Source organism: Mycteria americana, chromosome 4 (assembly GCF_035582795.1).
Source record: "Mycteria americana isolate JAX WOST 10 ecotype Jacksonville Zoo and Gardens chromosome 4, USCA_MyAme_1.0, whole genome shotgun sequence".
NCBI lineage: Eukaryota > Metazoa > Chordata > Aves > Ciconiiformes > Ciconiidae > Mycteria > Mycteria americana.
This window is the reverse complement of record NC_134368.1, coordinates 23,672,849-23,700,345: the sequence shown is the minus strand read 5'-3', so window position 1 is coordinate 23,700,345 and position 27,497 is coordinate 23,672,849. Positions and strand designations below refer to the sequence as shown.

The 27,497-nt window shown below is 34.3% G+C and overlaps 1 protein-coding gene across 7 annotated transcripts in view; it reads right to left on the bottom strand.

Moving 5' to 3' along the window:
* Positions 1 to 27,497, bottom strand: part of PCDH7 (protocadherin 7) — a 291,460-nt gene that overhangs the window by 136,820 nt on the left and 127,143 nt on the right. For 4 of the 7 annotated variants that reach the window (XM_075499886.1, XM_075499887.1, XM_075499888.1 and 1 more), the window contains one exon: positions 10,146 to 10,362. The exons of 1 other annotated variant lie outside the window; for it this stretch is intronic. In XM_075499886.1, coding sequence (XP_075356001.1) covers positions 10,146 to 10,362 — 217 coding nt within the window. The remainder of the gene's footprint in view (positions 1 to 10,145; positions 10,363 to 27,497) is intronic. 2 more of the 7 variants (XM_075499889.1, XM_075499891.1) reach the window with 1 other exon arrangement.

Below are 27,497 nucleotides of genomic sequence, written 5' to 3'. Positions count from 1 at the left end.
AAGAAAACAAATCTGCCATAAAACCAAAGGAAAAAAACCCACTTCGGTACAACCTTGTCCTATGGCTTGTTTACATGAAATTTTAGATGTGATACAATTTGATTTTACTTCCCTTGGTGATGAAATAATGCAGATTGCTTAGTAAAAGAACAACTGCCCCTGCAGGGCTCTTTAGGGTTGATTTGTTCCTTAGATATAGTAAAAAACAGGTTAAGACAATGAAATTTGGAAAGCTGGTATGGGCCCATTTGTTTTGTTGCAAGAGAGCACGCAACCATCAAAATAAATTAACTCCATCAATACTGTTCTTCCTTCACTGTCTTTACATTTTATTTCTTCTATCATCCAAACAGAAATTTACACTCATTTCTTAATTTCAATTATTTTATATGGTAGAAAGAAGCACAGATTTGAATCATGTATCAAAACCAAAACTTTTTTTATTATTATTTGCTGAGAGATGTGTTTGTCCTTTCCATAATTCTTAAAAGCAGTATGAGAATGGACAGCTCTTTTAAACATGAATGGATCAATCATTGATAAAAATTTATTTCTAATAGCATGTTCCAAGTTGACTGTGATATAAGGTTTGAAATTAGTATTATTAGAATTTAATACTCCAGTCTAAAGTAAAAAAAAAAAAAAAAAAAAAAAGAAACAAAAAACACCCTTATAAAAAACAGATTACTAAAATACATTTTCTCACATAATAAATGTTGACTTTGCTTTTGCTTTTATCTGTGCATAAAAATTATGTTGGAGCCCAAAATCCTTTTTTTGTTGTTGATGGGGGTTTTGTTGTTATTGTTGTTCCTTGCCCAAAAGAAGTCAACCTCCTCTGGAATTTTATTTTAAATTACTGTACTAATAAATTGGTATAATTTCTTAAATTCCTAATAGTTGTCTTGTTCTAGCATATGCCATGATTATTTTTCTAGATATTCAACAATTTGACATTCACATTAAATGCTATGTTGCTGCTGAGGAAAAAAAGCACACATAGGTGATACTATAGTAATATTCATAAATACTTAAATGTCTGAATTTATATTATGCTGGCCTTGAAATCCCCTGGTCATTAAAGAAATTGTTACTTTTCTCTGAAAAGCAATTACTTCCTATAAAATAGAACTTGCAGAACTCCAGATGTCACATATTACACTGAGACTTCTAATTCCTTCAAATACCATTCTGTAGATTTTGGCATACTAACCTGACATTAATATTTGCTAAAATACGTAAGAAATACACACACTTCCTTTCAGTCTTTGTTTTTCAGACCTTATTTATTTCTCGTTTCCTGTATAAATTACTTGCTGTTCTCAGGAAATGAAATAATAACAGAAAAAAAGTACTTCCAGAGACAACAGCAAAGATCATTACGGATACAAAGCAAAACATTCTCATTAGAAAATTCATATCTATTGGTCCCTACTTGCTAGTAGGCTAGCAAGTTCATTTTTCCTTTGTCCAATCCAAGACTAATGGGACACACAACCACCTAAAAACCCTCATTAGGAAAAAGAGATAGTAGTAGATGCATGCACTCTTAATAGAAACTGGAAAAATTTGTGTATATAAATCCATAAAGGTTATTAAATTCACTGTATGTGGCTCAGGGAACCTGAGTCACAAACTGTTGATATATAGGAGAATACCTGAAAGACGAATCAATTTATCTGTCCTGCTATATTCTTCCCTGAGCACCCTAATTTGGCCACGGGATGATTTTTGGTCTGACCCTATACATTGGTTGGTTTTCCCATATATGGGATTCATTAATAGTTCTGTGGAAGGCTGGCACACAGGAATACTGCCAGGACCATGAACCTTTCCAGATTATGATTAGACTTGAAGAATTAAGTTATGTAGCAACTAGGTAAGTAGACTTGCTGTTCTAACTCTGAATTTACACATCAGCAGGTAAAAAAAGATATTGCCTTCAGGAAACTTTTGAGTTGCTTAGATAAGCTACAGGCTGAAAAAATGTAAATTGCAGTTTTGGATGTAAAAAGAAATGCAGGATTGAGTCTTTTTATCTTTTTTATATGTTCTTCTATGTTCTGTCACAGTGACTTTACATTTTACAAATCTTTATTGTAAATTACATTATTTTAGAAGAAACAAAAGAGAACACTATAAGAAGTGACTTTACTTAGATGTGAAAATGTAACAACTTATTAAACTAGTGTATGTATCAATAACTCAGGGTAACACCTGTCTGTTCTGTATATTGCACTCCACTTTTACTCAAAGTCTTAATATAACAAGGGTAGTTAACATTTAAATTTTTGTTTTGGGCACATGCCAGTTTAATATGCTTGAGATTTGAATTTGTTTGCAGATTTTTAGAAACAGATCTTTGTGAATGTTATGATTCCTTTAGGTTCAACTGTGTGGACAATTAGACATGCTCTTGTCCCTTCAGTCCAAGAACACCGTTTTGAAAATACAGTCAGAATTTTGTTTTGAATCAATAATTGATATTTTCAAAAATGGACCAAAGGAAAAGATACAGTTTCTTCTCTTAATTTCACCAGTCTTTTTTTGCATATAGGAAAAACTACCCCAGCTTTTAAAACATCAAACACAAAGCATCAAACTTGTATACGAAAGACAAAAGTAGTAAGATTATGTATTTTATAAAGGTAGTATATAATAAAATATTGACATTTGCTGCAATGACTCTTAAATAAATAAATAAATGGAACAGTAGTTGGGAACCAGCAGTAGAGAACAAAATGTATTTTTCACTGAAATGGAGAAGAAATACCCTTATAAAGGACTTATTTTGGATCTTCATTATACTTGAAGGTTAGAAAGGACAGAAAGATCTAATGTTGTCCAGGAAACTGAAGAAACTGTCATTAAATACAAATAGAGAACTGGGAAAATACAGCATGCTGAAAGGGCTCCTCTGAACTGAGGAAAAATAAATTTCCGTTGACTATCTGCATTAGATTTTTTCCAGGAAAGAGGCTGCCATGGATGCAAAGGTTGCTAAATATTCCATTCATAAACCAGATGTCTCTTCTTCCTTGAGTCTGTAAATTTTGGAATGCATTTTGTCCTCTGTCTACATTCAGGACTCCGACAGTATCAAAGGGAGTTCTGCAGTCTGCATCAGTGGGAGGCAGCCTGAGCTAGCAGCTGGCACGGAGGACTTGGACAAAAGCCTAACTCCACTAAGTCAATAGCAAAACCCTCATCAACTTGACTGCAAACTGGAAGTTGGTGTCCAAATTATTACTTTTTGAGGGGTGGGCAGTGTTTGGATCAATTACCAGATGAAAGATCAATTCACAGCATGACATTGGACATACTGCTTCACTTTCTGATGATTTAGTTCTCCACTTCTCAGTTTAGTATGTTCTTTCATATCCACCTCAGTGAATTGATTTGAAATTCATAGATGAGGCAGGTTATGTAACTGCAACTGTCTAGATCTCATGAGTATTTGCCGTAAGAACTGACTCACCAAGATGTGTACATGTGTGCACACCCACATGCACACATAAACCCTTCCCTCACTGCTTCATCCTAACAGATACAACTGCAGGAATGGTTCTTTAAGAATCCAAAGTTTTTCTCCATTTTCAATTTATTGATTAAAAACTGAAGGAATGTAAATATGGACTTCCTTTTCTAAAGGTAATAAAAGAAAGCTAAGTTTTAGTAAATGGCAGTTCAAGCTGTTTGGTATCAATATACTGCTTTTAAGAGTGGTGAACAGTTATTGCTGTATGTATTTTCTTTTTAAGAGCAGGATACTGAAATCAGGAGTGGAGGAAGCAATCTTGTAATATAGCTTAAAAAAAAAAAAAAAAGAGCCATATGCTATTCCTCACTATGGAGCACTAGAGCAAATACAATGGGAAAGCAACAGAGAACAGCAAGAAAAATAACGATGCTATTCAGAAAATCAGAAAAATGCTGAATAATTTGTTAGTTTTGCTATCAATGTGTAGGGGTGGATTTTCAATACAGAAATATGAATTCCCTCTTTGATTCCAGCAGACCCAAGCATACATTCTCTGAGCAGCCAAAATCCTGATCAAGCTGAAAACAATTGACAGCAATACTCAGGTATACTTCACGAATAGGTAGCATACAGAAGTTGTTGGTATTTCTCTGGATGGTCATGGAAAATAAAAAGTTAAGGAGAGAGGACATAAACGATATACTGTTCTGGCTGCTTCAGTGAGACTTATTTCTGCTCACAGTTGGCCTGTATGTGGTCCTTTACTTTGCATTATGCATTTGGAGTACAGTGTAAACGCAGAATAGTAGACAAGGTACAATAAGCCTTAGTGCAATGACATATAATGCACAACCTAAAATAATTGTTCATCCTTCTGTAGTGTTATTAACCTAATAAAGTAAAAATATATGTAAAAATGTATATCAACACTAGGAAATTGTAACACAATCAAAATATATTTCCCTCATTTCTATTGTAAGTGTACATATATAACACTTCAAAATGCAAGTAACTCTTAAAGAACAAATACCGTATAGTTTTGAAACTTAAAGTCTTACTGTGCATATAAGATAGCAAACCACATATTCCTCTGCTGAAGAAACTCACAGACATATGGGGTAAGGTCATGTAAAGGAACATGGTAAAAGATTAAAAAGGAAAAAAATTCAAGGAGGAAAACAGCCAATGTTCTTCCCAACCAGGTTCGTTGCCTTACATAGGACTACACTAGTGTAACAGGGATCCCTGCACAGTGTGTCTTCTATCTTAGGTTTATTTTTTCATCTTATAAAATGTCTTTTTACAGATCTTATCAGAATACTCCATTATCAAAACAAACTGGTTCAAGACATAATCCACCACTGAATATGTATGTGTTCCAAAACATTACCCATATATGTTGCTAGGTTTACAGAATCCAGAGTTCATTGTGTGCCCAATTATAGGTTAGGATTTATCAGAAACAAGGATAAGAATTCTTATGTATACGTATTATATAGCAATTTGTGCAGCACTTTCTGGTATTTTGGGTTCATGCATGCAGGGTAACATTTAAGAAAAAGTGGATGTAGCAGTATTGAAAGAAGAAACAAACCAAAAAAGGAACTATTAGCATGTAATCACTACATTGAAAACCTTTACTGACTCAACCTGTCAGATGGACTACTTACATTAACATTTTCAGGACACAGTTTTAAAAACAAAATTATTCACATGCAATTTTAAAACCTGAATTCAACAGAACAGAACATCTGAAAATAATAGGAACTGCAAAAGTACAGTAATTCTATGGAATGAGTCAGTGAATGTCTGGTTTGCAATGTTTACAACAAGGACATTTAAGTCTTCAAGAACATTAACTTATGTTATTTGCACTGCGAAAAGCTAGAGGGAAATGGATTCTGTAAACTAATGGATTCTTTTTTTCATTTTATTAACACGATGGTCCAGAGAACAGATTAATATTCTATCTTACAAGTAAAAGTGAGAGAATGTTCTTACAGATAAAATTAATTACATTTCTTAATTGTCAAAATTCCTTTCACATTTGCAAGTCATCATCTCACATACCATGAACCCCTTCTCTATATTGGCAGTGGAACTTTGACACTTACAGTCTAAATCTGAAATTGTCATTGAGAACATAGCATATTATCAGTCTATATGAACCAAGATAATGCACTTCTTTTCCTTGCCTTTTAGTTCTTCATGTGTCAGCCAGAGTGTAATTTATGTCCTGATTTCTTTGTAGGAGTCAAGTAACTGAATCACAAAAATTCTGAGCTACTTTTCAAGCTCTGCCCATTACTTCCTCTGTGACTTCAGACATGTCACTTAATCTTTCTTTACTCTATTTTCCCCTATAAAAATGGAAGCTGTAAACCATTCCCTTATTTTCCTTCTTTCACAGAGATGACTGCTGTTCTCCAACCCTTGCATATTTGATACTGAAACACAGGCTAACTTAAAATATTCTGCTGCAGACCAAAGATATGTTCATGGAGAAATACCTGAGCTAGCTTTAACACAGGTATCTCAGGTGTGGCAAACAGTCTAATTATGATTTCATGGAAACAAATGTCCAGGGAAGAACATGTGAGCCAAAATCTACAGTGATGGAGTTTCACCACTATAGGTACTCTTGCCAAATTAAACAAAAAATAAAAGTGATTAGTCCACTACATGTATAAATGAATAGTAATTATACAGAAATCTAGGGAAAAAAAGAAGAATATAATGAAATATTTCTAAGAAGGCTGCAAGAAACACGGGAGAGACCTGACAGAACCAGGACATGAAACAGAACAATGAAAAGCTCTGCTTAGAGATCGTGTCATTAATAACATAGGAATTAATATGAAAAGGCTGTATTGTCCATTCCTCAAATGATGAGAATACATCTCCAGCTATCCCTACCTACATCAGAAGAAAGAGAAGTTCATGGAAAGAAAAAAATAACAGGTATATGATGATAAAAGACTGAAAAACCTAGGAATATATATAGTTCAGAGGAAAGATAAATTATAATAAAACATAATAATCCAGCATATTTAAAAAGTAAAATGGAATAATTCCATGCTCTTTGTCATAATGGTAAAAAGGAACATTCACTAAAACTGTGTAAATAAGAGAAAAAAACAAATAAAAATAAAACAATTTTGATAGCCTTCAGAGGAATTTCCTGTTGAAAGATATCCTTCAGGTCAGTAACTTGAAGAGGCTTAATACCTTGTGATAAATTAGGTTATTATTATTATTATTATTATTATTATTATTATTAAGAAAATCACAATTTAAAGCACATGCTGACTATTCACTGTTAGAGTCAGGAGGATAGGTAATTCTGGAAGTATCTGCCACTAGGTTTTTTTTTAACTTCCCTCTGAGATATCTGTTATTAGGCATTGTCAAAAACAGAAGGCTATGACTAAAGACCAGGAAACTCATTTACCATGGTAATGTCTTTACCCTTGATATAGAAATACGAATGTAATAAAAATGTTCTTGAGAAAATTATTGTGCAATTTACGTTAAGACAGTGCCATTCTAACAGCAAAATTAAAGAAAGCTGCACACATGAGCAGAATTTCCTTGTAAGGAAAGCTCCAAGGGCAGGGGATAAATTAACTCAGAAGTTACTTCTGGTTCTGCAGATTTTACTAATTAACAAGATCTTTGCATACTGAATTTTCACAGTCAATCTGCTAACATTTCTTTTTTTCTTCCCTCCTTTTTTTTTTTTCCTCCTGCATCTGACACCACAGCTAATCATCAGAACAAAACTTCTATCTACATCTGACAGTCATGTAGGCTGGTAGGTAATGTACAGCATATTCTAAGAAAACCAGCCCCCTTACCCTTTTTTTTTTTGCTTTCCAGCATTTTATCCTTGCCTGAGAAATAGGAAGAAGCCTCTTACCAGCAAACAGAAAGCTGTATTTCCTGTTTCCTCTGACTGTGAACTCAACCTTCTTACATTTGCCTTAACTCTAAAAATTACTTGTTTCTTTAGTCATCTTAGCTTGCAAAAAAAAGGTATCAAATGTATCAGAGTTTAGCATACTGTGCTGAAAATTATCATTTCAAACTCTAAAATGAAAGGAAATCCAAAGCAATTAGTTATAACTGCATTGTTTCACACCAACTGAAATAAAATGGTAAATATTTGAAGTAACAACAATTAATAACTAAGCTTCCAAAGTGCTGTTTCCATGGAAAATCTGCATGAAAATCCAGTATAAATTCTGATTAAAACCTAACCAAGCTAAACACTGCAGATTACCTAGATTCCAATTAAATGTGACAAATGAACACTTGACAGATTTCAATTCCAATTCTATTTCTGTCAGAATGATCCATTAATATTGAAGATTACATTATCAGAATTTGAACAACACAATTTTGCTTAAAATAGTTAAAATACAAGTGGACTTAAGAATCAGATCACAGAAAACTCTCACTCAAATGTCAGATATTATATATATGAAGGAACAAAAGTACATTCCATCCTGTTCTGTCATTATTTATAGATTAATGTTAACAAAAATTTCTGGAGGCAGATGACATGCCACTGTTGAATTCTTGTTTTTAAAATGTGACAGCAAAATCCAAAGGTCTGTAGAGTATAATTTTAATCACAATGTCACCCACCTTTCAAAGGCCTCAGTTCAAGGTTTTATGAAGGAGAAGGAATTCCTGATTACTATATGTAAGTACTGCCATGCAATTTTTTTTTCATGGTAATTTTTTTTTCTTTCACTTATTCATGGAATAATATATTTATCTAGCTCTATGTTTTTATCCATTACATCTATACAATACTATTTTTAAAACTGAATCCAACAACTTCATCCTACTGAATATAAAATACCATCTTTCAAAACATCAGTCATGTCTAAAATATTTTAATTTTTTGAATGTAATGCCAGTTTTCACATCAACACAAAAATTTAAATAAACAGGTTTGCTTTAATTTTTGACACCTCTCAAGCACTCTTCATTTTCAGTTACACTTCAGTAAGTGTGATGATTTTCATTGGCTACCAAATGTATTAAAAATTCTATTCAATTGTGGCTCTACAGTTTTCCCAGTGTGATTCAGGCATATTCCACGTTAGCATACTTTCTGAACTCAGAATTTAATGTCTAGGAATCTACTACACTGCTATGTGTCCAGGGGAATTAACAAATTGTTTAGTTTCATTATTTTAACCACAAAATCTCACTACAAAACAGACAATAAAATAATCATCCCAATTTAGGTACAAAGTCTAGAAATTTTTTCCTGACATTTTTCTAGTAATACCAGTATCACTTTCTCCCCTTCCACACACCCAGAAAAATGAGATGTAAAGAGATATATTCATATAAATGACAGAGGAGAATATATAGACACACACTTATACACATACATAACCTAAAATATCTTCTTCTTAGATGGATAATACCATCATCCTTTTTGGTCAATTAATCATTTGCTGTTGGGATACACATTATAAGCATATGTAGACTGCTGTAGCCATTCTTCAGTCATGAATACTAGATTTGGCAATATCTTACATTGGAGAATAATATACTTTTATTGGGTCAACATGTCTATCTCAGAAAAGACAAAAACCCAAGAACAATTATCCAGTGCTGTAATCTCTGAAAAACTGAAACATGCACTTAGCCAAACTAATTCATTCATTCTATAACAGAAAATACACCACCCTTCTTGCATATACCCACCAATTCCAATTGGATTAGCAAACTCATTATTTCATTGGTTATCAAAAATCTGTACACTTTGACATACAATAATTTATTTTATTGTTTATGGGCAAATGAAAAGACAATGAAGTCAGTGTTTGACTTCATAACATTTTAGATGAAGGCCAATAAGTGGAGAACAGTAAAACATTCAGGTTTTATGAAATACATTTCAAATTGAAATTTTTTAAAATTCTAAATAATTTTAGATAGAAAGGAAAACAAAACCTGAGATTTAAATTAGTTTTAGTTTTTAATAGCTGGAGAATTACTATAGAATAAATAAGGATTCAGCATTTTCCCCCTCTACATAAACAGACCCTGAATTTAAATGAAATGTTCTAAAAGTACTGTATAAAATGAAGTATGAGGAAAAGGAAAGTAAAGTTCTTCTTTTCTAATAATGAAGAATGGCCTTGACAGTGTTATTTTGAAAACAGTCTATATAATGTTTTTGGGGAAAAGGGAATTCTCTAGAGTGGGGTTTTTAAATCCTGCTTTCTTTTGCTGATGCTGTACATATTACATTCTGGGAAATTTCCTAAGTAGTTGTTGAACCAAAAATGGAAGGAAAAGAGAATACATGTCCTTTATGGTCTTTTATCTAAAATGAAAAGTATGGAATTTAATTCAATTACCATCTCCCCAGCCCTCTACTGGTATTTTTTTCAATGTTTTAACTGCTTCTGCAATACAGTTTTTAAATCATGTAAAGAAAAGAAAGTGCTGGTTTTATTAGTAGTGTTATGTTCCATTACTTTGTATGTCTGTATTTTAACAAACTTTAAAATAAAATAATTACAATTTTAACTATTTAATATATTTATTTATTTTTTTGGACTGACCTTTCAAAAGTCTACTTAGTATCACTTGCTAGTGAGATTATGTGTGTGAATGTCGTGTTTGCCCCTACCATTTTCCATATGCTCTGCCTCACCAACACTGCCATCCGGCGTAGTCCTTTCGTAGTTGTCCTCTGGGAGTGGAAGGGCACCCAGTCTTGGCCCTGATGAACTCTTACTGCTTGGTGTTTCTGACTCCTCCAGACCGCTGTCATAGCAACTCTGCAATGACCCTTGATGCGGGTCCTGAGGCTGACTCACAACAGAAAACGTCACTCTACGAAATGGCTGCAAGAGAAAAGATTCTGAATGTCACTGAAAAGTTCAGTCTTTGAACAACTGATTCTCAAAACATGACTTAAGCAAACTAATATTTTAACATTTACCAATTAAACAATTTTGTCTAAATTAAAGCAAACAGCAAGTACAGTTCTTAAAAGGCCACTGGACAGAGTATCTGTGGATTTTTACTGTGACATACGGCCCAGAACCTTCACGCAGTTTTGCATAGCCTTCTTTCAAATGGCTGCATGAACTGAGAAAGCCGATTTAAAATTATTTATAAATTCTGTATAGTTTCTCTTTTACTCAATAGTAATAATTAGAATGGAGTTTATATCAGACTGCATAAAGGTACTTGACAGTTTGTGCGTGTGTATGTGTAAGGCTGTGTGGGTGGGTATAAATGCTCACCTGTAAACTATATTGTGGGTATTAACAACATAGCAGCACACCCATAAGCCTTTTATAAAATCACTTCCTGTGGTTTTGAAAGCTAGTTGACATGAGAAAGGAGAAAAAAAAAGAAGGCGGGGAAAAAAAGAAAAGGGTTCAGTCTCCTAGCTCCTTTGCCATAAAATTCAGTGCCTGGAGACAGGGTGTGTTGCCAGCTGACTTAATAAAGCCTTTAAAGTACTGCGAGCACAGCTGACACCACATGTTTCCACTGGGACTGTACAAACATAGATTGTTAGAGATTTGTATTCATTCAAAATGACAGATATTACTGTTGCTCTAGAAGCCGACACGCTGAACCCTGGCACCAGTGAGCATCTCAGGAAGTGGGGGAGTCGAGCCTTCACATTTCAGAGGACACTGAGGGCAAGCAGGATTTTCAGTGAGAAGCTAGGGGATTCCTCCACGATTTGAGCTACACTCAAGCAGTAATGATTCATTTCAAATAATTTAATGATACATTTGAAATAACTTCCTGTTCGCAAGGCTAGAAAACCACAGAGAAATAGCTGATGTTCTAGAAAGCACCTTCTAAAACAAACACCAATAGATCCATTTTATAAGACACTATGCAGACTTTCCTATGTTTAAAATGTGAGGTTTGACAGTGCTGCCCACCTTTGGATTCAAATGTGTTTCAAGCCCTTTGTTAGAATGAGACACAGGCATACATCACCCCCACTGGCACCTCTGCTCACTACGGGGTGGAAAAGTGTATGCAGGCTGGAAGGGAGGAAACAGCAACTACAACCACTTACACAAGCCCTGAAGAATAGAAGTCCACATTAGGTTTACAAGTAGAAGGGTGAGTGGAGCTTCAGTTAGAATTTTTACAATTTTTTTTTAAGGATACAAAATTTTGAAGATATAAAGATATTCAGTGCTGATGATAAATAGGTTGGACTACAAATATAACACTAAGTCTTCCTGGCACAAGTAGATAAAAAGTTTATAAATGTGAGTGTTGCTAGAAATATGAGAAAATTCTAAGGGAAGACTCATGGTATTCTCATGGTGAGCTTTTGACCTTTTAAAGTTTCCTTCTATTCTTCAGCTGCAAAGTGCTTTTATACTAATTTAATTTAGAGCTTCGTGTCATATCAAATGCAAGGAGAATAGAAGAGTACAACAAAAGAATGGAGAGCGCAAATAATGCACATTAAAAGAGCACATTAAAATAGTTTAAAATTGCTGCTTCTTTCACTAATGTGGAAATAGTAGAAAGCATAGAGGAGGATTAGAACTGCTGTGCTAAGATCCTGTATCTACAATATACAATTTGAATATCTTTTCCCCATAGATGGTCAGTAAGATCTTTCCGTTCCAGAAGTATTCAGAAGGAATCCCTTTGTGGAACTGCACAGGAATTTTAAAAGCTTTCCTACTGTTTCTGAATCATGCAGGACGGATAAAGTCCTTTTGTAGTGGTCTGTCCTGCAAAACGTCTGCATCATTTGTATCGTATTTTCATATTTCAATAATAGCTTCTGTATTGTGTTACTGGTAATTTACACACGTTAACTCCCTCAGAGAAATAATTAAATAAATGTAAAGAAAGGTAAAGTGTCTTTATCTAAGCTATGGTTTTAGATGCGAGCAACCAATTTTCTTTTGTCTTTTTTTTTTAACTTTCCACAGATGGACTTCTAAGTATATAAAAAGATGTCAAACAAAGACAATATTTCATATCTTGTAAACAGGCTCTGTTGTTTCTTTCCAATATGACTATTCTCAGATCACTAAAGAATACGTGCAAGTAGAAGTTAAGGTTTCACTAGTCCAGTAAAGTTTATTATTCTCATTACACTGACCAAACTCACAGGATATTTCCACTGTCTTGACATTAAAGTTACATTTATTTCTTCATATTTTTACCATGTCAGGTGACAAGCTGCCATTCCTGCTTACATTAGAAATGAGATATTTTTGTTTGGAAAATATGGATTCACTATTTACTAAGTATGCCAAAGTTGCTAGTACAATCTAAATTGTACTTCTACTATTATTCGGGAAACAGCTCAAGGAACTGCCTAAGGACATAAGAAAAGAATTTCTCTTCACTCACACTTAACTCATTGGTGCAATGCCCAGGTGGATCGTAAGACCAAGTTTCGCCTCCTATAAGTTGTACTGTTGACTGAATTTTCTAGCGTGCCCACCTGTCTTTCCTGTAGAGCTTGTACTCTAGATGCATGAGTTGTCCCACCACAGCTCAGTAATTTGAACAATGTCATATTTCTGAGGCCACACACAGAGCTACAGCTCCTCCTGCTTGTTTCCTAGGCTGCGTACATTTCTGTACATATGACATACTTGAGGTGGACCCTCTTTCACTCTGTTTTATTATTCTGGAGGTCTCCTACTCACCACCTTGCACCCTTTGCTCTCCAACCCTGCCCACCACTTCCTTACTTGACTGTGAGTTGTAATTTCCCTCCATGGCCATTCCTAGTTTAAAGTTCTCCTTACAAGGATGCCCGGTCTGGTGGCAAAGGTGCTGTTACCAGCATTGTCAGGTGGATCCTGTCTCTTCCCAGATGTCTTCAATCCTCCAAAAGGAGGTCCATTGGTCTAAAAGCAAAATCCCTGTCCCACAGGACCTACCTGCTTCCCAACCCTTTCAATATCAGGACTGAGGAGACACCATGAAGTCCCATGTGCCCTTCACCCTCTCTGCTTAGAGCCATGTAGTTACCCTTGATACAGTCAACATCCTCGCAGTGCCACTGGTGCCTATGTGGATGAGGAGCAGCGGACAATAGTCTGACGAGTGAATAAGCCTCAGGAGTCCCTGCAAGGCATCCTGCATTTGAGCACCTGGCACACTGCAAGCCTACCTAAACAGCAGGTCAGGTCAGCAGATGGGGCCTCCACCCTCCTTAGAAGAGGGTCTCTCACTCTGTTGCTTCCTCAGGCAGAGTTTCCACCCTACTGTCTGCTACCAGGGCACTGACCCTATTCTGCAGCTGCAAATCTGCAGGTGAAAGAGTTGTCTGCCCTATGTTGCAAGACATCACAAGCCTACAGTCTTCCCTATCTTGGGAGACTCTCCAGTGAGCACGCCTTCTGGTTGTTCCTCTTTTTGTGCAGTCAAGGGGTTCAGGCCACGTGGGTGGTATATGGGTATATGTATGGGTAAATATATGGCTATATATACTATACTAGTGTGTTAAATACTACTTAGTGAAAATAAATATATGGGCTTGGAATAGAAGAAATCTGTTTTCAATTAAAATAGCTGGGTATGTAAGGAATATCCGTATACTAGTTCTTGATGGGAAACTGTATTTTGCTTTAAAGTAAGATCTAGTGTAAATCACATATCTTTGAAAAGATATGGTAAAATATATTGTTGTGGAATCACACAGACAAGCAGGAGTAATTTGTACATTCTGTCTCATATTAAATATTTAAGCATACTACTAAGCATACTTAGTATGTACTAGTAAGTACATACATAGCATATACAATTCAAGAAGAAAAAGGAACAAATTTTACATGGTATAAATAGGTGCAAGACCATAAATTTCTACGGAGTTTAGTGAAGTTCCATTTTAAGAAGTTGACTATTACTGAATACTGATGATATCTAATGGTTATATTAAAATGGCTCCTAAACTTCCACTTAAGAATTTACCATGACTAGAGTTCAAGATTATCACATCATAACTAATCTTATTGACCTCACAAAAACTAACTTTATAAATCCTTGTTCAGATCAGTACTTAAGCTGTGAACTGTTTGATGGACCAAAACATCATGCAATGTGATCCTGTATTCTGTAACTATACATCAATTACTACTAAGTTCTGGACCAATGCTGCAAACTTTGTGAATCTCCCAGAATTTGGATTTACTTAGAGTCTGACCCATAGGCTATTCCTGAATATCATAGTATTTCTCAAGGAAGGAATTAGCTGCTAGAGATACTGTGACAAGTTGAGAAAACGTGCAAATTAAGGAAGCAGTTCCCATAATTTCTCACAGACTGCTATGTTTGCCTGTTATCAAAACTTCCAGAGGAAACATTAAAATCTACATTTGAAAGGCCCTATCGACCTGATAGCCATATGGTATCCTGACTCCCAAGGAACCACTGGCCACAGTTTAGCAACCACTTTTTAAAAGATTCTGAGGACCTTTGGGTACAGATTGCCTGTGAAGTAGTAAAAGTAACACGCTGTAACTCAGAGCTAAGCTCAGTGGAACCTACCCTTATAATATGAAGACCCTACCCCTTATTCTGGTTTCTTCTTGGAAAAACATACCTGCACTTCCAACCATGTATAACTGGAAAATATGACACTTAGAGACACTCAGGGACCCCGCAGAATTCAAGGGTGGCATGCAAAGCTTATAGTTTGTGGTTATCACACACCTACATGTTGGTTCTACTTACAAAGTATTCTAAAGACCACTTTGGGATAATGTCTTTGAAAATTCTCATTAGAGATTTAATCTGAAGAGACAAATATTACCACCCCCTCTCCAGGGTTCTGCTTAAAGGTTTTTAAGGTTTTATTCAATGATTGTGATGAATCAATTCCACCTACTTTTCCAGACACAATCACCTGCTTGGGGTCACTTTGTGGCAAAGGCACACTGCACCATAAACACTTCGCATCATCTACAGTTATTACAAGAACAGAGCAATGCTACTTAAAATGGAAATTAAAAGAAATTATCAAGTATTTAAAACTTTCTGTTCCCTTTCCCATTGATTTTTTGGAAATCAGTCCCAGCTAGATCACAAGCATAGAACACTTGGTTATCACATCTGCAGTTACCATAAGAATGGTACCAATGTTATTTAAAATAAGATTTGGAAAGAACTACCAAAGATTTAGGACCATCCTGTCCTCTTCCCATATTCTTTTAAGGATATATGTCTTACCTATATGGTGTATAGAGAAGAATACCTGTGACAGATGCAAAGTTGGGCTGTTTTATAGCTAAGGCTGAAAATCCCTAAGAATATCATTATTTATCCTCCAAACGAAAATAAATTTGTTGTGCCTCTACTAAGTTATTAATACTGAGTTTTTAAACAGATCCGGGTGTTCATCTTGCTTTTTTTCTTAAGTACTATACTGAGTAGGAATTATCTGACACAAAACTAGCACACATAGTATTCACTTCAGTAGAGCCAATTCAGCCCATTCCACAGAATATCAATGAGTATGATATAATGCTGGCAAAATCTTTTCTGAAAGAATGACGTGCATGTTAATTGTTATTCTGCAGCATTTATTACACTTCCACTTCCAGTACAAACATCAGAATTCTGACCTTTATATTGCATTACTTCTGAGAACCAGATCTTCTCAGGCAAATGTATTGCAAATTTTGAATGCATCCATGCCTCATGGATGCCATCATGCCATCATGGCCTGTGCTTTTCTGATAAAAATAGACCTTAATCATAATATATGTTTGTTACCTGCATAGTTAAGGAACACTGTATTCAATTAATTTAATGGATTTTAAGAACAGAAAAAAATTGGATATCCACACTGTGGTTTAGTGTCTCCTTTCCGACATGTCATCCTTTCTGATATGTAAACCACCATATACTTTAGACAGTATAATCTAGATAAATATAGCAATAGTCATAACAGAACTATCAGTCATGAAAGATACTGAGATTTTATATACTTTGAAAATTGAAACTAGACTAATTATGGCACCTATTTTTTACAGCCAGAAAATTATGACATCTAGAGATAAAGTTGATGAAAAAACAAAAGTATAGGATTGCTATAAAATGCCTCTCAAAAAAACTGTATATGTGTAGTGTATGCATGTTACTGTTTATATAACTCATAGTAGTCTTTTAATTGTTACTAACAAGAACATTTAAGTTCAATGAGATTTAACCCCTATCAAGAAAGTTATGAGCACTAGAACGTTGATACATAATAAATGTTATTTATGCATCAGTTGCTATGAATGCAAAAAAAACCTCCATAAACAAGAACTTTCTCCCTGTACTCTAATCTTCATTTAGATCCTAATCTGTAAAACGTTTGATGTTTCAAAGAAAATTACATATTAATGAGACAAACAGGAGGGAAGGAGGATGAATACCAGGATTAATATTTCCAAAAAGTTATTGGTAAAATGCTGGTTCTCTCATACCTTTATTGCAATGCCAAAAATAAGGATATAAACTGCACTTTAACAAGGAGAAACAGACTACATCCTTAATTTTGTGTTTCCATTGATAAAATTACATCAGTAACGTTTCACAGAAAAATGGACATGAGAAATTTCCAAGTGCTGACAAAGTAAGGCACATACTCATGAGGGGAGAGGAGAGGGTTATGTTTAGCTTTATTGATTTTCAGTGCACAACATTAATACAGCTCCATCTGCCAGCACTGTGAATCAACATGGTAGAGCTGCTTTTACCCAAATAAGCCCACTAGCTGTTCAATTCGTCCTTCCCCGCAAAACAGCAATCCTAAGCCTTTACTAGTCCATTAGTAGGGATAGTCCCTACTAAATTAGTATTTAGTAAGAATGCAATAGGTCCGATAATTTTCTTCCTCTGAAAACTGATGCCATATTTTCTCGTAACAGCATATGGAATTATTCCTAATTATATCTGATCATGGACATGATCAGATCACAGAGAAAAAATACACCTTTGCATTATACCCCAAAGGTAAATCACCATTTCTTCCCTGTTTCAACTGTATTTCATAAACCAGATATTTTCTTTTCCTCTCACCAGCAGAACAAAAATCACTGCAATGCCAAAGACATATACCTCTTGCAGTCTGTACTAATTGAGCCCTATTAACTTATTCTATGGTACAACATTTATCTTAGCCTGTATTAATTAAGTCTTCCCTATCCAAGCTAGAAAGTAAAATCATATTATACTTTCAATTCTTGAAGAACCCTAATTTCAGAGCTTGGCATTAGGGACAGACTGTGGATAGACTTGGTGAAAAGCTACATATCCATATAGCTGCATGAGGCTTAATTGTGACACTTTTTCACCATCGAGATGGATTTTCCTTTCATTTCCTAAAATTTCTAGTTTTGCATTGTATTTCCTGATACTTCACATTGTTTATGGATTATATTCTTTCAAGGTTTCTGTATAGCAATTGCTATCAACTTTGTAAATACTGTTGGTTCAAATCCTGGTGCATTTGGACTATAATGGTGGGGTGGAAGAGTGAATCCTTTTTACATTTAATTGTGAGCTAGGGTTGCAACCATCAACACTTTCTCAGCTAGTTACCTCACAATTGATTCTGGATATAAAATGGATGCACTAAAGTGTAGCAAGGAAGAGTTGGCAATTTTCTCTCTTAATTACTTAGTACTTGGATAAAAATAGTAAGATTCTACCAGGCCTTCCTGCTGTCACAACACCTACATTTCAAAAGAATCAGGATTTTGAAAACGTTTTAAACAACTGTAAAATGCAATCTAATAAGCAACTTAATATGTTGAGAAGCATAAAAAAATAGCCCAAACTGGGTACCAAGCTAAAACAAGCTATATTGTTTTAAATATTTCTACTAATTCATTCAGCATTAGCTTGGGCATTACCCAAAACCCTGGAAGGGGTTTTTCCTAACTCTTTTCCTAACTCTCCTAATTTTTTCCTAACTCTTAAATCAGATGACTTCTCACGTTAATGACATGTGCTATCATGGGCTATTCATTAGGATTTAGGTTGGTCAAAGAGCCAGCTCTGGAGATCACCTAGTCCAAGCCTTCTGCTCGAGGTAGGGTCACCTAGAGCACTTTTCTCAGGGCAGTAATCAGTTGGGGATTTAATATCTTCAAGAATGGAGACTCCACAGCCTTTCTGAGCAACCTGTTCCACTGTTCTGCCACTCTCAAAGTAAAGAAGGTTTTTCTTATCTTTGAATGGAATTTCTGTATTTCAGTTTGTGCCAAAGCATAAAAAGCACTGGTGATGAGTCAAACCTAGATAATATTATAATTCCTGTTAGCTTCAGAAAGTCAATCAATGTCAAGCTGCTTGTAAGACTAACACAGTGACTCTGAGATACGTATAGGGTAGATCTGAAAAATAGGCAGAAAAGATACATCAACTCATCACATAAATTCAAAGTGTTTCTTTAGCACTTGAATTTTGATAAAACATGTCATTATCCTTTTCTTTCTATTCATTCCTAATTGCTGGAAGCTTGTTGGAAGACAAACAAAATATTAATGAACAATTGCTATTCTGCATGAATAGTTTAAACCCACGCAACTCTTTCCCCCATTCAAATCACATATTTCTACTGTTCTAAATTTCTATCATTGTGGTTAATATAAAATTGGCAGGAAATTAAATTAAACAGGCATTATTTTTCAATGAGAAGACTGAAATACCTGAGATAAGTATTACAACAGGAGGGGGAAAGAGGAGAAACACACTGATAAGAGTAATCAACTTTTTCTTTTAAATTTAGCAAAAAATAGTAACAATTGCAATTTTAAAAAGGAGTTGAATAAAATAAAAAATATTCTGATATTACAGCTCAGTAGCAGGCATCACCTGTGATGAACTGTGATTGGCTCAGCTATCAGATAAGAATTCTACACACAGGAGAAAGACTCTCCATTATTGCCATTTATTTTGGTAGCATTTTTATTAATTTTACTTACAGTAGTGAGCTCCTGGTCATGAACCAGAAACATATTTTATTTGTTCTGTATGAATATGAAATACAAATCCACTAAGATCTATTTGCTTAAGCCTAAGGCTACATGTTAAGATTTGATATTCAGGGATAATATTTCATAATGCATTTTACATTATGGCCATCTTTACTGTAGCATTCAAACATACATTTTTTCCTTTTAAGTTCAGTGCTTTTCTCAAATATCTTTTCTTGCCTGTTATCCAAATTTGCCTTTCTGAATCACAACAATGACTTCTGAGCAGCCCAAAATCCTTTTTATTCACATAGCTATGTTCGTTAAGTAGATTCCTAATAACTCTCATCTCTGTTACAAGTAAACAAATAAAAGGCATGCCTATTATTTCTGTGAATATCATCAGAGAAGACACCAATAATACGAAGAACATCCCTTTCTCAAAGATACAATACTCTTTTGTGATAGAAACCTCATATCAAAGTATAACACACAAGTTCATTTAGAAAAATTAAACAAGATCTACAAGGCATTTAAATGAAGCCAATATTCTTAGCATTTCACAAGAGCTCTTCTTGGTAGCTATTGAAAGATGAGCATAAAGAAACCAAGAATAAATGAGAATCTGTAGCAGAGATGGTCAAAATAATTCTATTGTACTCTTTTGCCTGCTCATAAAAATATACTTTTGTTATCACTTCAGTATCCCATTGTTTGAGAATTATAAGAACCAAGCATTTACGACCCTAAAATGCTCTCTTATTTTTCTACTACAAGAAAGAAATGGCTGAAGTAGAACTTTGTCTTCCCAAGAACAATTATAACATGAAGTAAGATTTTTATCATATTTCTTCCCATTTTCTTAAAAAAAGTTTATCCTAAATCTTGGTGTAGATTAAACATAACTTCAGTGAATGTAGTATTTTTTTCCTGAAGTCATTGCATTAGATTCCAGTATTCTACTCCAATTCTTTCTAATAATTTTCAATAAAATCCTCTGTATACTTTTTTTTTTGACCAAAATCTATTACCAAGACACTGGAACAGTATTCATTTAGCTAAGTGTCATTCCCGTATCTTATACTACTCACTGCTTACACCTTCACAACGGCTAACGTTCTTCACTTTCAAACTTTTCTGTGATCAGATCTTTCTCCTTTCTTGAAATATTTGGAGATTCTGTCTTTCCTGGAGGGGTTTCTTTGGGTTTCTTTTCCTTCTGTTTTTCAGCAGAGAATTTGCTACCTAAGACTAGCCCAGGGATATTAATTCAGAGAGGCTGTTATGTCCATTAGCTCCTGCCTTTCAGCTTAAGTATGAGAAATTTTTATCTTTGTCTATTTGCTACACTGTTTCATTAAAGTTTCTCATTGGCTCAAATATTATTCTCTGAAAACAAACAAACAAAACCCTCATTTCCATCCTACCAGCTCAATCACCCAGATTTCTGGGTTGAGATCCTCAGCAGCTTCTCTGGAATCTGGAACTTTATTAAAATAATTTAATGTGTTGAAAGGAAAAAGAATATAATCCTTTACCCTAGTTATCCGGCACTAAAAAGCCCTAAAATGGGAGGTATACATTCATAAGCCTAATTCCAAAGTCATTTACACAAAACTGCCCTTAGAGAAAGGATGAAACCAGAAAGACTGTCCACATGTATTTTTCATAGGCTATAGAATGATGATCCTTTAGCTGTCTGTAGTCCAAGTGGGTCAAACTGTGATGTAATAGAAACAATTAATCCAATTAAGCAATACTCATATATGTACATATATCACTTGAGGTTCTGGCACACCATTCTATTTCATATATATCTATATAAAAATTTATATATATAAAAAAAGAAAAATATTTTAGAACTACAGAATAGTTCACAATAGATATAAATTGTCATATTCTATACAGCATTTTGGGTGAATCTACATTAATATTTTAGTTCACATAAGGCATGAGCTACAGAAGTTAATCTCCTTATCATCCCCAATTATTGTACTTTGCTATCCTTGGACAAACTATCTTGAAGCAAATATATTGGACTCTTTTTGGATCCAATTCAAATGAAGGATATGATCCACAAGCATGCCTAGATAGCTTGAACTTACAGGAGCTCAGTTCACAGGATCAGACTAGAGCTAGTCCACAGTAAATCTCCACAAAATGCTTATAGTATGAAAATCAGCCTCAGCACCCTCTGTTTCACCATACAGATCAATTCCTCTTGTGCCACTCTATTTGCTATGTAAACATAACCATTTATAAAAGTTGCTTTCTCTATGTTTTGTTTCCCTGCACAAAGAGAGGCTTGTATCTGCAAACGGGTCTTCACCAGAATGCCATTGAAATCACAGATCTGGATAACTAAAGCATATATGAATCTTTCAAAACATCAAGCTTTAGTATTAACAAAGTGCTGATGCACAAGAAGTAATGCCTTCTTATAAGTAATGAAAAATATTCCTGCTGCTGAGATTAGATGAAACATTTTCAATATATTGCTAATAGACCACAGTGTTCTGTATAGAACTCATTAGATAAACAGGGAAAAAATAACCATCAGTAAAGATTTGAATTATTAATATATATATTGTATCAAAGTGGAACTCTTTGGGTCTTAAGTCTCACCTTTTGATTGATTTTATCTGCCATCATTGTTAAAAAGGTTAATTATTAATAATATTGACAATATTTTCTTTTTAGTAGCTGTTCACAAGAAAAGACTCCAGCCCAATATGAACAGGGAGAGTCACAGCATCAAATTTTAGGAAAATTCAGCAATAACTCTTGGAAGAATAGGATCAAATTCTAAATATATATGAATACTTAAACCAAGCACTTCAAGCCTAATAGGGCAGATACGCAAATACAGATATTGATGCATTTTGTGAGTGATTAGGAATAAAGATTTTTGTACTGGTCACCAAAACTCTATCGCTGATGAGATACTTCCCAAAATTTTCAGTTGAAATGTTTTCCAAAATTAGGTAATAGACTCAGTATTTTATATTATTCTTATGCATCATGTAGTTCTCAATGTTTGTTTACTGTTCATTCATCTAAGTTGTCCAAATTATTCTCTAAACTTAAATGTCTTACATTTAAAGGCATAGGATTCTTAAAGGGCTGACACATTTTGTATAAATTGGACAATGAAAACTCAGGCATAAAATCTCAGGTAGTCAACTACGCTTCTGTACAAGAAGTGGAAGGACAGAACTATAGAAATGTATCCTGTCTAGGAAGAGATTTAATAGAATGGAAATATTCTTCACTAAATATTGAGGATTTAAATTAGCTACATAACTTTTAGATCACTCAAGTTAGATGAAACAAATGCTATTCTTGGTGAACAGTGTAGCTATGCAAGTTATAATAATAAACATGTCACAGGCTCAAAATACAAGGCCTTGAAAGGGAAAATGGTTAGTTTTATTCAGAAATTAGATATTTGAAAAGGCACTATAGATTTGATGGGAAAAAAAGAGGCATGAATGAACATAAAAATACAATTTGTTCCATTATTTCATTTTAATCATGGTTACATACACTTTCAATGCGACAAATAGATTGTCAGACGAAATATACTTAAAAGAGGTAATTAAAGAGGAAACTGATAAAAAGATAGTTACAGACAAAATAACAGATGAGGTCCATATCCAGAACTATACTCCAAGGCTAATTATCTATACAGCCACCTTGTATAGCTAAAACTCATGCCAAAGATGTGGGGATTTTTGTTCGTTTGCCTGTTTTTTCACATTTCATACTGAAAAACCTTTAAAACTATAACACTACTGTAAAATTAGAATATACTTTCTCTTCCATCGTAGGAAAAAGTTTGAAGTGCAGTGGTCTACAAAAGAATATAGAATTTGATGGGTATTTTAAAACACTAATTAAAAAGTTACATTTAGCTGATAGTAAACTAATTGTTGCAAAAATATCCCAAATACACAAACAAAAATATATTTTTTCAAAAAAGTAGTTACATAAATTAGAAACCTACTCATATGTAGATATCAGTGCTTATTTCCTATTATGGCCATCTGCGACACTGTGCCTGTTCCTTTAGGTTAAAAGTTCCTGTGTAATTGTCAGTGATGTCGTTTGAAGCAAATTGCTTAAGGGTAAGAGCTGTTGAAATGTGAAACTATTACTTTACACTTGACTCAAAATGTCAGTAATTATTTGAAAATGTAGTTAACACAGTAAAGGTGCTTAAAATGTACAGCCTCATAAGAAGTACTGGAATATTTATCTGCGGAATTGATTACAACTATCAACTTGTTATACAATTATTACTGAATGAGAAAACAGTGTAATGTCGCAGAAAAACATGTTTGTGGTTTGATTTTTTTTTTATTCAAAAGTATAGTAGTGAAATTCTATGAAAACATATTTTAACTTGTGTTTTCTAATAAAAATAAACCCAGCATGTGTTTGTCAATACATGCTCCAGCCAATTAATATTAAAAGCATGACTTTTGAAGGACGGCATGAGATGATTGCCTGGAAAACAACAGCGGGGACTCTGCTAACTTCTTGGATACACGTACTTTTATTATCCTAGGACTTGATTTCCACATGTGCAGTTTAATTTTCATTTCTGCATTCCAAATCAAAAGCATTTTTATCTTTCACTTCAGATTTGGACCCAAAAATGAAAGACATCTGTTAATCACTTAAAAGATTTTCATCATACACTAAACAGAATCATTAAAGAAGTTATGTCTCTAAAGAAAAATCAAATTATTATGCATAAAATACAGTAAAATAAAACAGAAAAGCATGGCTTATAATAAAAGTAGTTAAACAATTAAAGTGTTCATAGTTAAAACTTTATAGATCTATTTTCATAAGTAGAACCTTACTGTAGATAGGTTTTCATAGTCAAGCTAGTTGAAGTATTCTGGAACTGGTTAGCATAAAAAAGAACACCTCCTCAATTAAAAAGTATGGCTACACACAATGGCTACTATGTAACATTTCATCACCAATTTAACAAACTTGAAGTGCAAAACTTTAGGTGTGATAGCCATCAATATGCAACAATATGTTAAATATGGAAAAATACTTTCTCTTGTTGATGAATGCAGCATGTACTTCAGTGATGAGAACTACAGATTGGTCCAAAGATTCCCTTTTAAAAGATTCAGGTCATTTGCTCCAGTCCCTTCCAAGATCTTTTCAGCACAGCTCAACTGTGGAAAATATTCGTGGATATTTCTACAGATTGGTTTTTTTGCTTGTGAGAAAGATGCATAAATTTTTGTTATCAGGAACACGTATTTGCTAGAGCTCATGTTCCTTTAGTCTCTTTAAGGCATTCTGAAAATAAGGTAGTAGAAAGAAAAATATTCTAGGCTTAATAAATGCCTGGATTTGATTGCATGTCTCACATAAATACAACAGACAACAAAGGATTTATGATACATATTGTTATGTGGCTGATGAAGGATGAGTTCAAATTACAGTTCACTAAACCCTACATTTTTAGTAGTCACTGTGTAGTCATCCCTGTCAATCACATGTTTACAGATATTTTTTTGACCATAAGAACGTTATCAACATTGTCCATGAATACACTGTTTGAGACTCAAGAAAGTTCTGAGAAGAGTTCACAAACTGGAGTTCATGTTCTTTTATACCACAGCTATAGACCAGATGGGTAACTTTCAAGGTCATGAGGAGAAAACAGCCTGATGGATTTCCTGAAAGAAACCACAGGCCCACGGAAGTGTACTGTGATTGAAAGATGATTAAAAGTAGTCCGCATCATCTTTTCAGACAGCCAAATTCATTCTTATTATGCACTCTCTCAAATATTCATCTAAGAATGTGTTTAATGCTCTGACTGTAATTCAAGACACTCACCCTGATGCTTGTTATCAGTTCCAAAGAAGTTTTAAATATTAAGATGTTATTAAAAAAATGTGCCAAGGTGAAATAAATCTTCATCTGTTCTACTGTTAAGAGGTGTCACATAGACAAGTAACATATTTGCCTAACGACCTCTCTTTCTCTCCAGTACCAAAGTATAGGAAGTACCAAAAGCAAAAAGTGCTTTGGACACTTAATATAATTATACTCTTTCGTTGTACGGTGTCATGCAGAACATAAAATGTAGGTTTTGGGATAATTAGGTGTCACAGAAAAAGAGTAACTTGATATTATTTAGTCAAAACATAATTAAAATGAAATATCAGAATTTTTCATTCTAAAACCTATGTTTTACAATATTGTCATTCAGAAAGAAATTAGGATCACATAATGAAAATATCATGTCCTTTAGAAAAGAATCACACAATGAAAATATCAAAATTCTCCACCAGAAATGCTCTCTAATAGCATGGCCATTTTCCACAGGGTCAGGCTGGCCTTCAGGTTCTGATGAACTGCACTTTTAGCCAGTACTGGGATTCTCATAAGAGATGGTCATTCTTATGATTCACCAGGGAAAGTACAACTCTTCAATTTCCTCTCTGAATATAACAGAAATAGCCTTTCTGGCACAGGAATCTGGGCTTAAGTCTCAACCTTGCTTTATATCTACATCGCAACTTGTGTTGCCATGTGAAGTCACCCGAGCCAACTCTAAATAAATGGCACTGGAAAGGCTGTTTGTGAGCTTCTTAAGTGCTTTGCATCTCTATTCATACAACACCATATAGATGAATGTGTGCAATTTCACTTTGAACTTTGCAACTTTCAGGATTAATTTCACTATTTATTCTTCATTTACTTCATGTGAATGAAAAAGACTACAGAGGTCAAATCCTCAGCTGATATAAATCAATGTACTCTTGTCTGAATTTAGGCGTCTGTTCTTTTCCTAGTTATACCAAGATGTTTTGCTTTTTCCAAACAAAACAACATAATGGGCAACAATATTGTCATGACTGCAGACAGTCTTGGATCTTGATTGGCTGTGGCAGCATGCACTTCATAAAGCCAGCTGGCATTAGCAAGAACACTTTCTGGTCAATGCCCTCTAAAAATAAAAAAGTATCAATCTCACCAACGGCAGACCCATATTGCAAAGTCCAGAATTAAATGTAGCCCTCCCATTTGGCTGCTTTTATTGCTGCCACTATGCCATCTGGCCAACAAAATTATTTAGCACTGTGTCATCTTTATGTCTGTTACTTTCAAAGCACAAATATTTACATTTGAGGTTTGTCCAAAAATTCTCCTAGATAAGTGGTAGAAAAAGATGTTTCTCTTTCCAGTTCAGGACAAACAAAGCAGAAAGTCTGGGCAGATGCAGGGGAAAGAAACTTTGAGCAGAACTTCCTTCAAAAAAATTAATTCAAGAACTTTAAAGTGAAAAAGGAATTCAATACTTGCACTACTTTAAGGCAGATTTGAATAAATTGATTATAACTGATTTTATGTTGATATCTTCATCTTAACTGACATTGCTTTCTCAGATTGTTCCATTTGATTATAGGTTATTGGATCAAAATAGATGTAAAGCCGCAGTCTGCGTATAAATTAATGTACAGCTCTTATTCAGAACTGTGAACGGAACAAAGTTTAGAGGTAGTTAGATCAATTGACTAATCTATTTTTTTTATTTCATGCCTTCAAAGATGAAGTTGTACCTTTTTTAAACATTATGTAAAAGGTAACAGAAAATGAACAATTTACTAATTGTAAAAAAAATAAGTGGTGTTCATGTAATTACAGTTATCATAGCACTCTTCAGATAGAAGGAAGGAAGTTGAAAGGAAAGGAAAAGGATTTTGGAAAGCCTGTATTTTATTCCTGGCTCAGCACAAAAGTGATGTTTTGCTTTGGCAATGTCTTTCACATGTCTGTAGATTCAAAACAAGGATTACCCTTTACCTTCCTATAATGGTTACCCTGACCTTGTAAGTACACTTTGTAAGTTTATGGTAGAGACTGTTGGGAGCACGGATGGGAAAAACTACACAAGCTAATGTAATAGTATTTCAAATAACTGAAGTTATTGTTGAGAGCCACAACAACCCTAAGAATCCAGAAGACAGAGGATACTGCTGATTTCCATACTTATCATTTGCTATGTATCT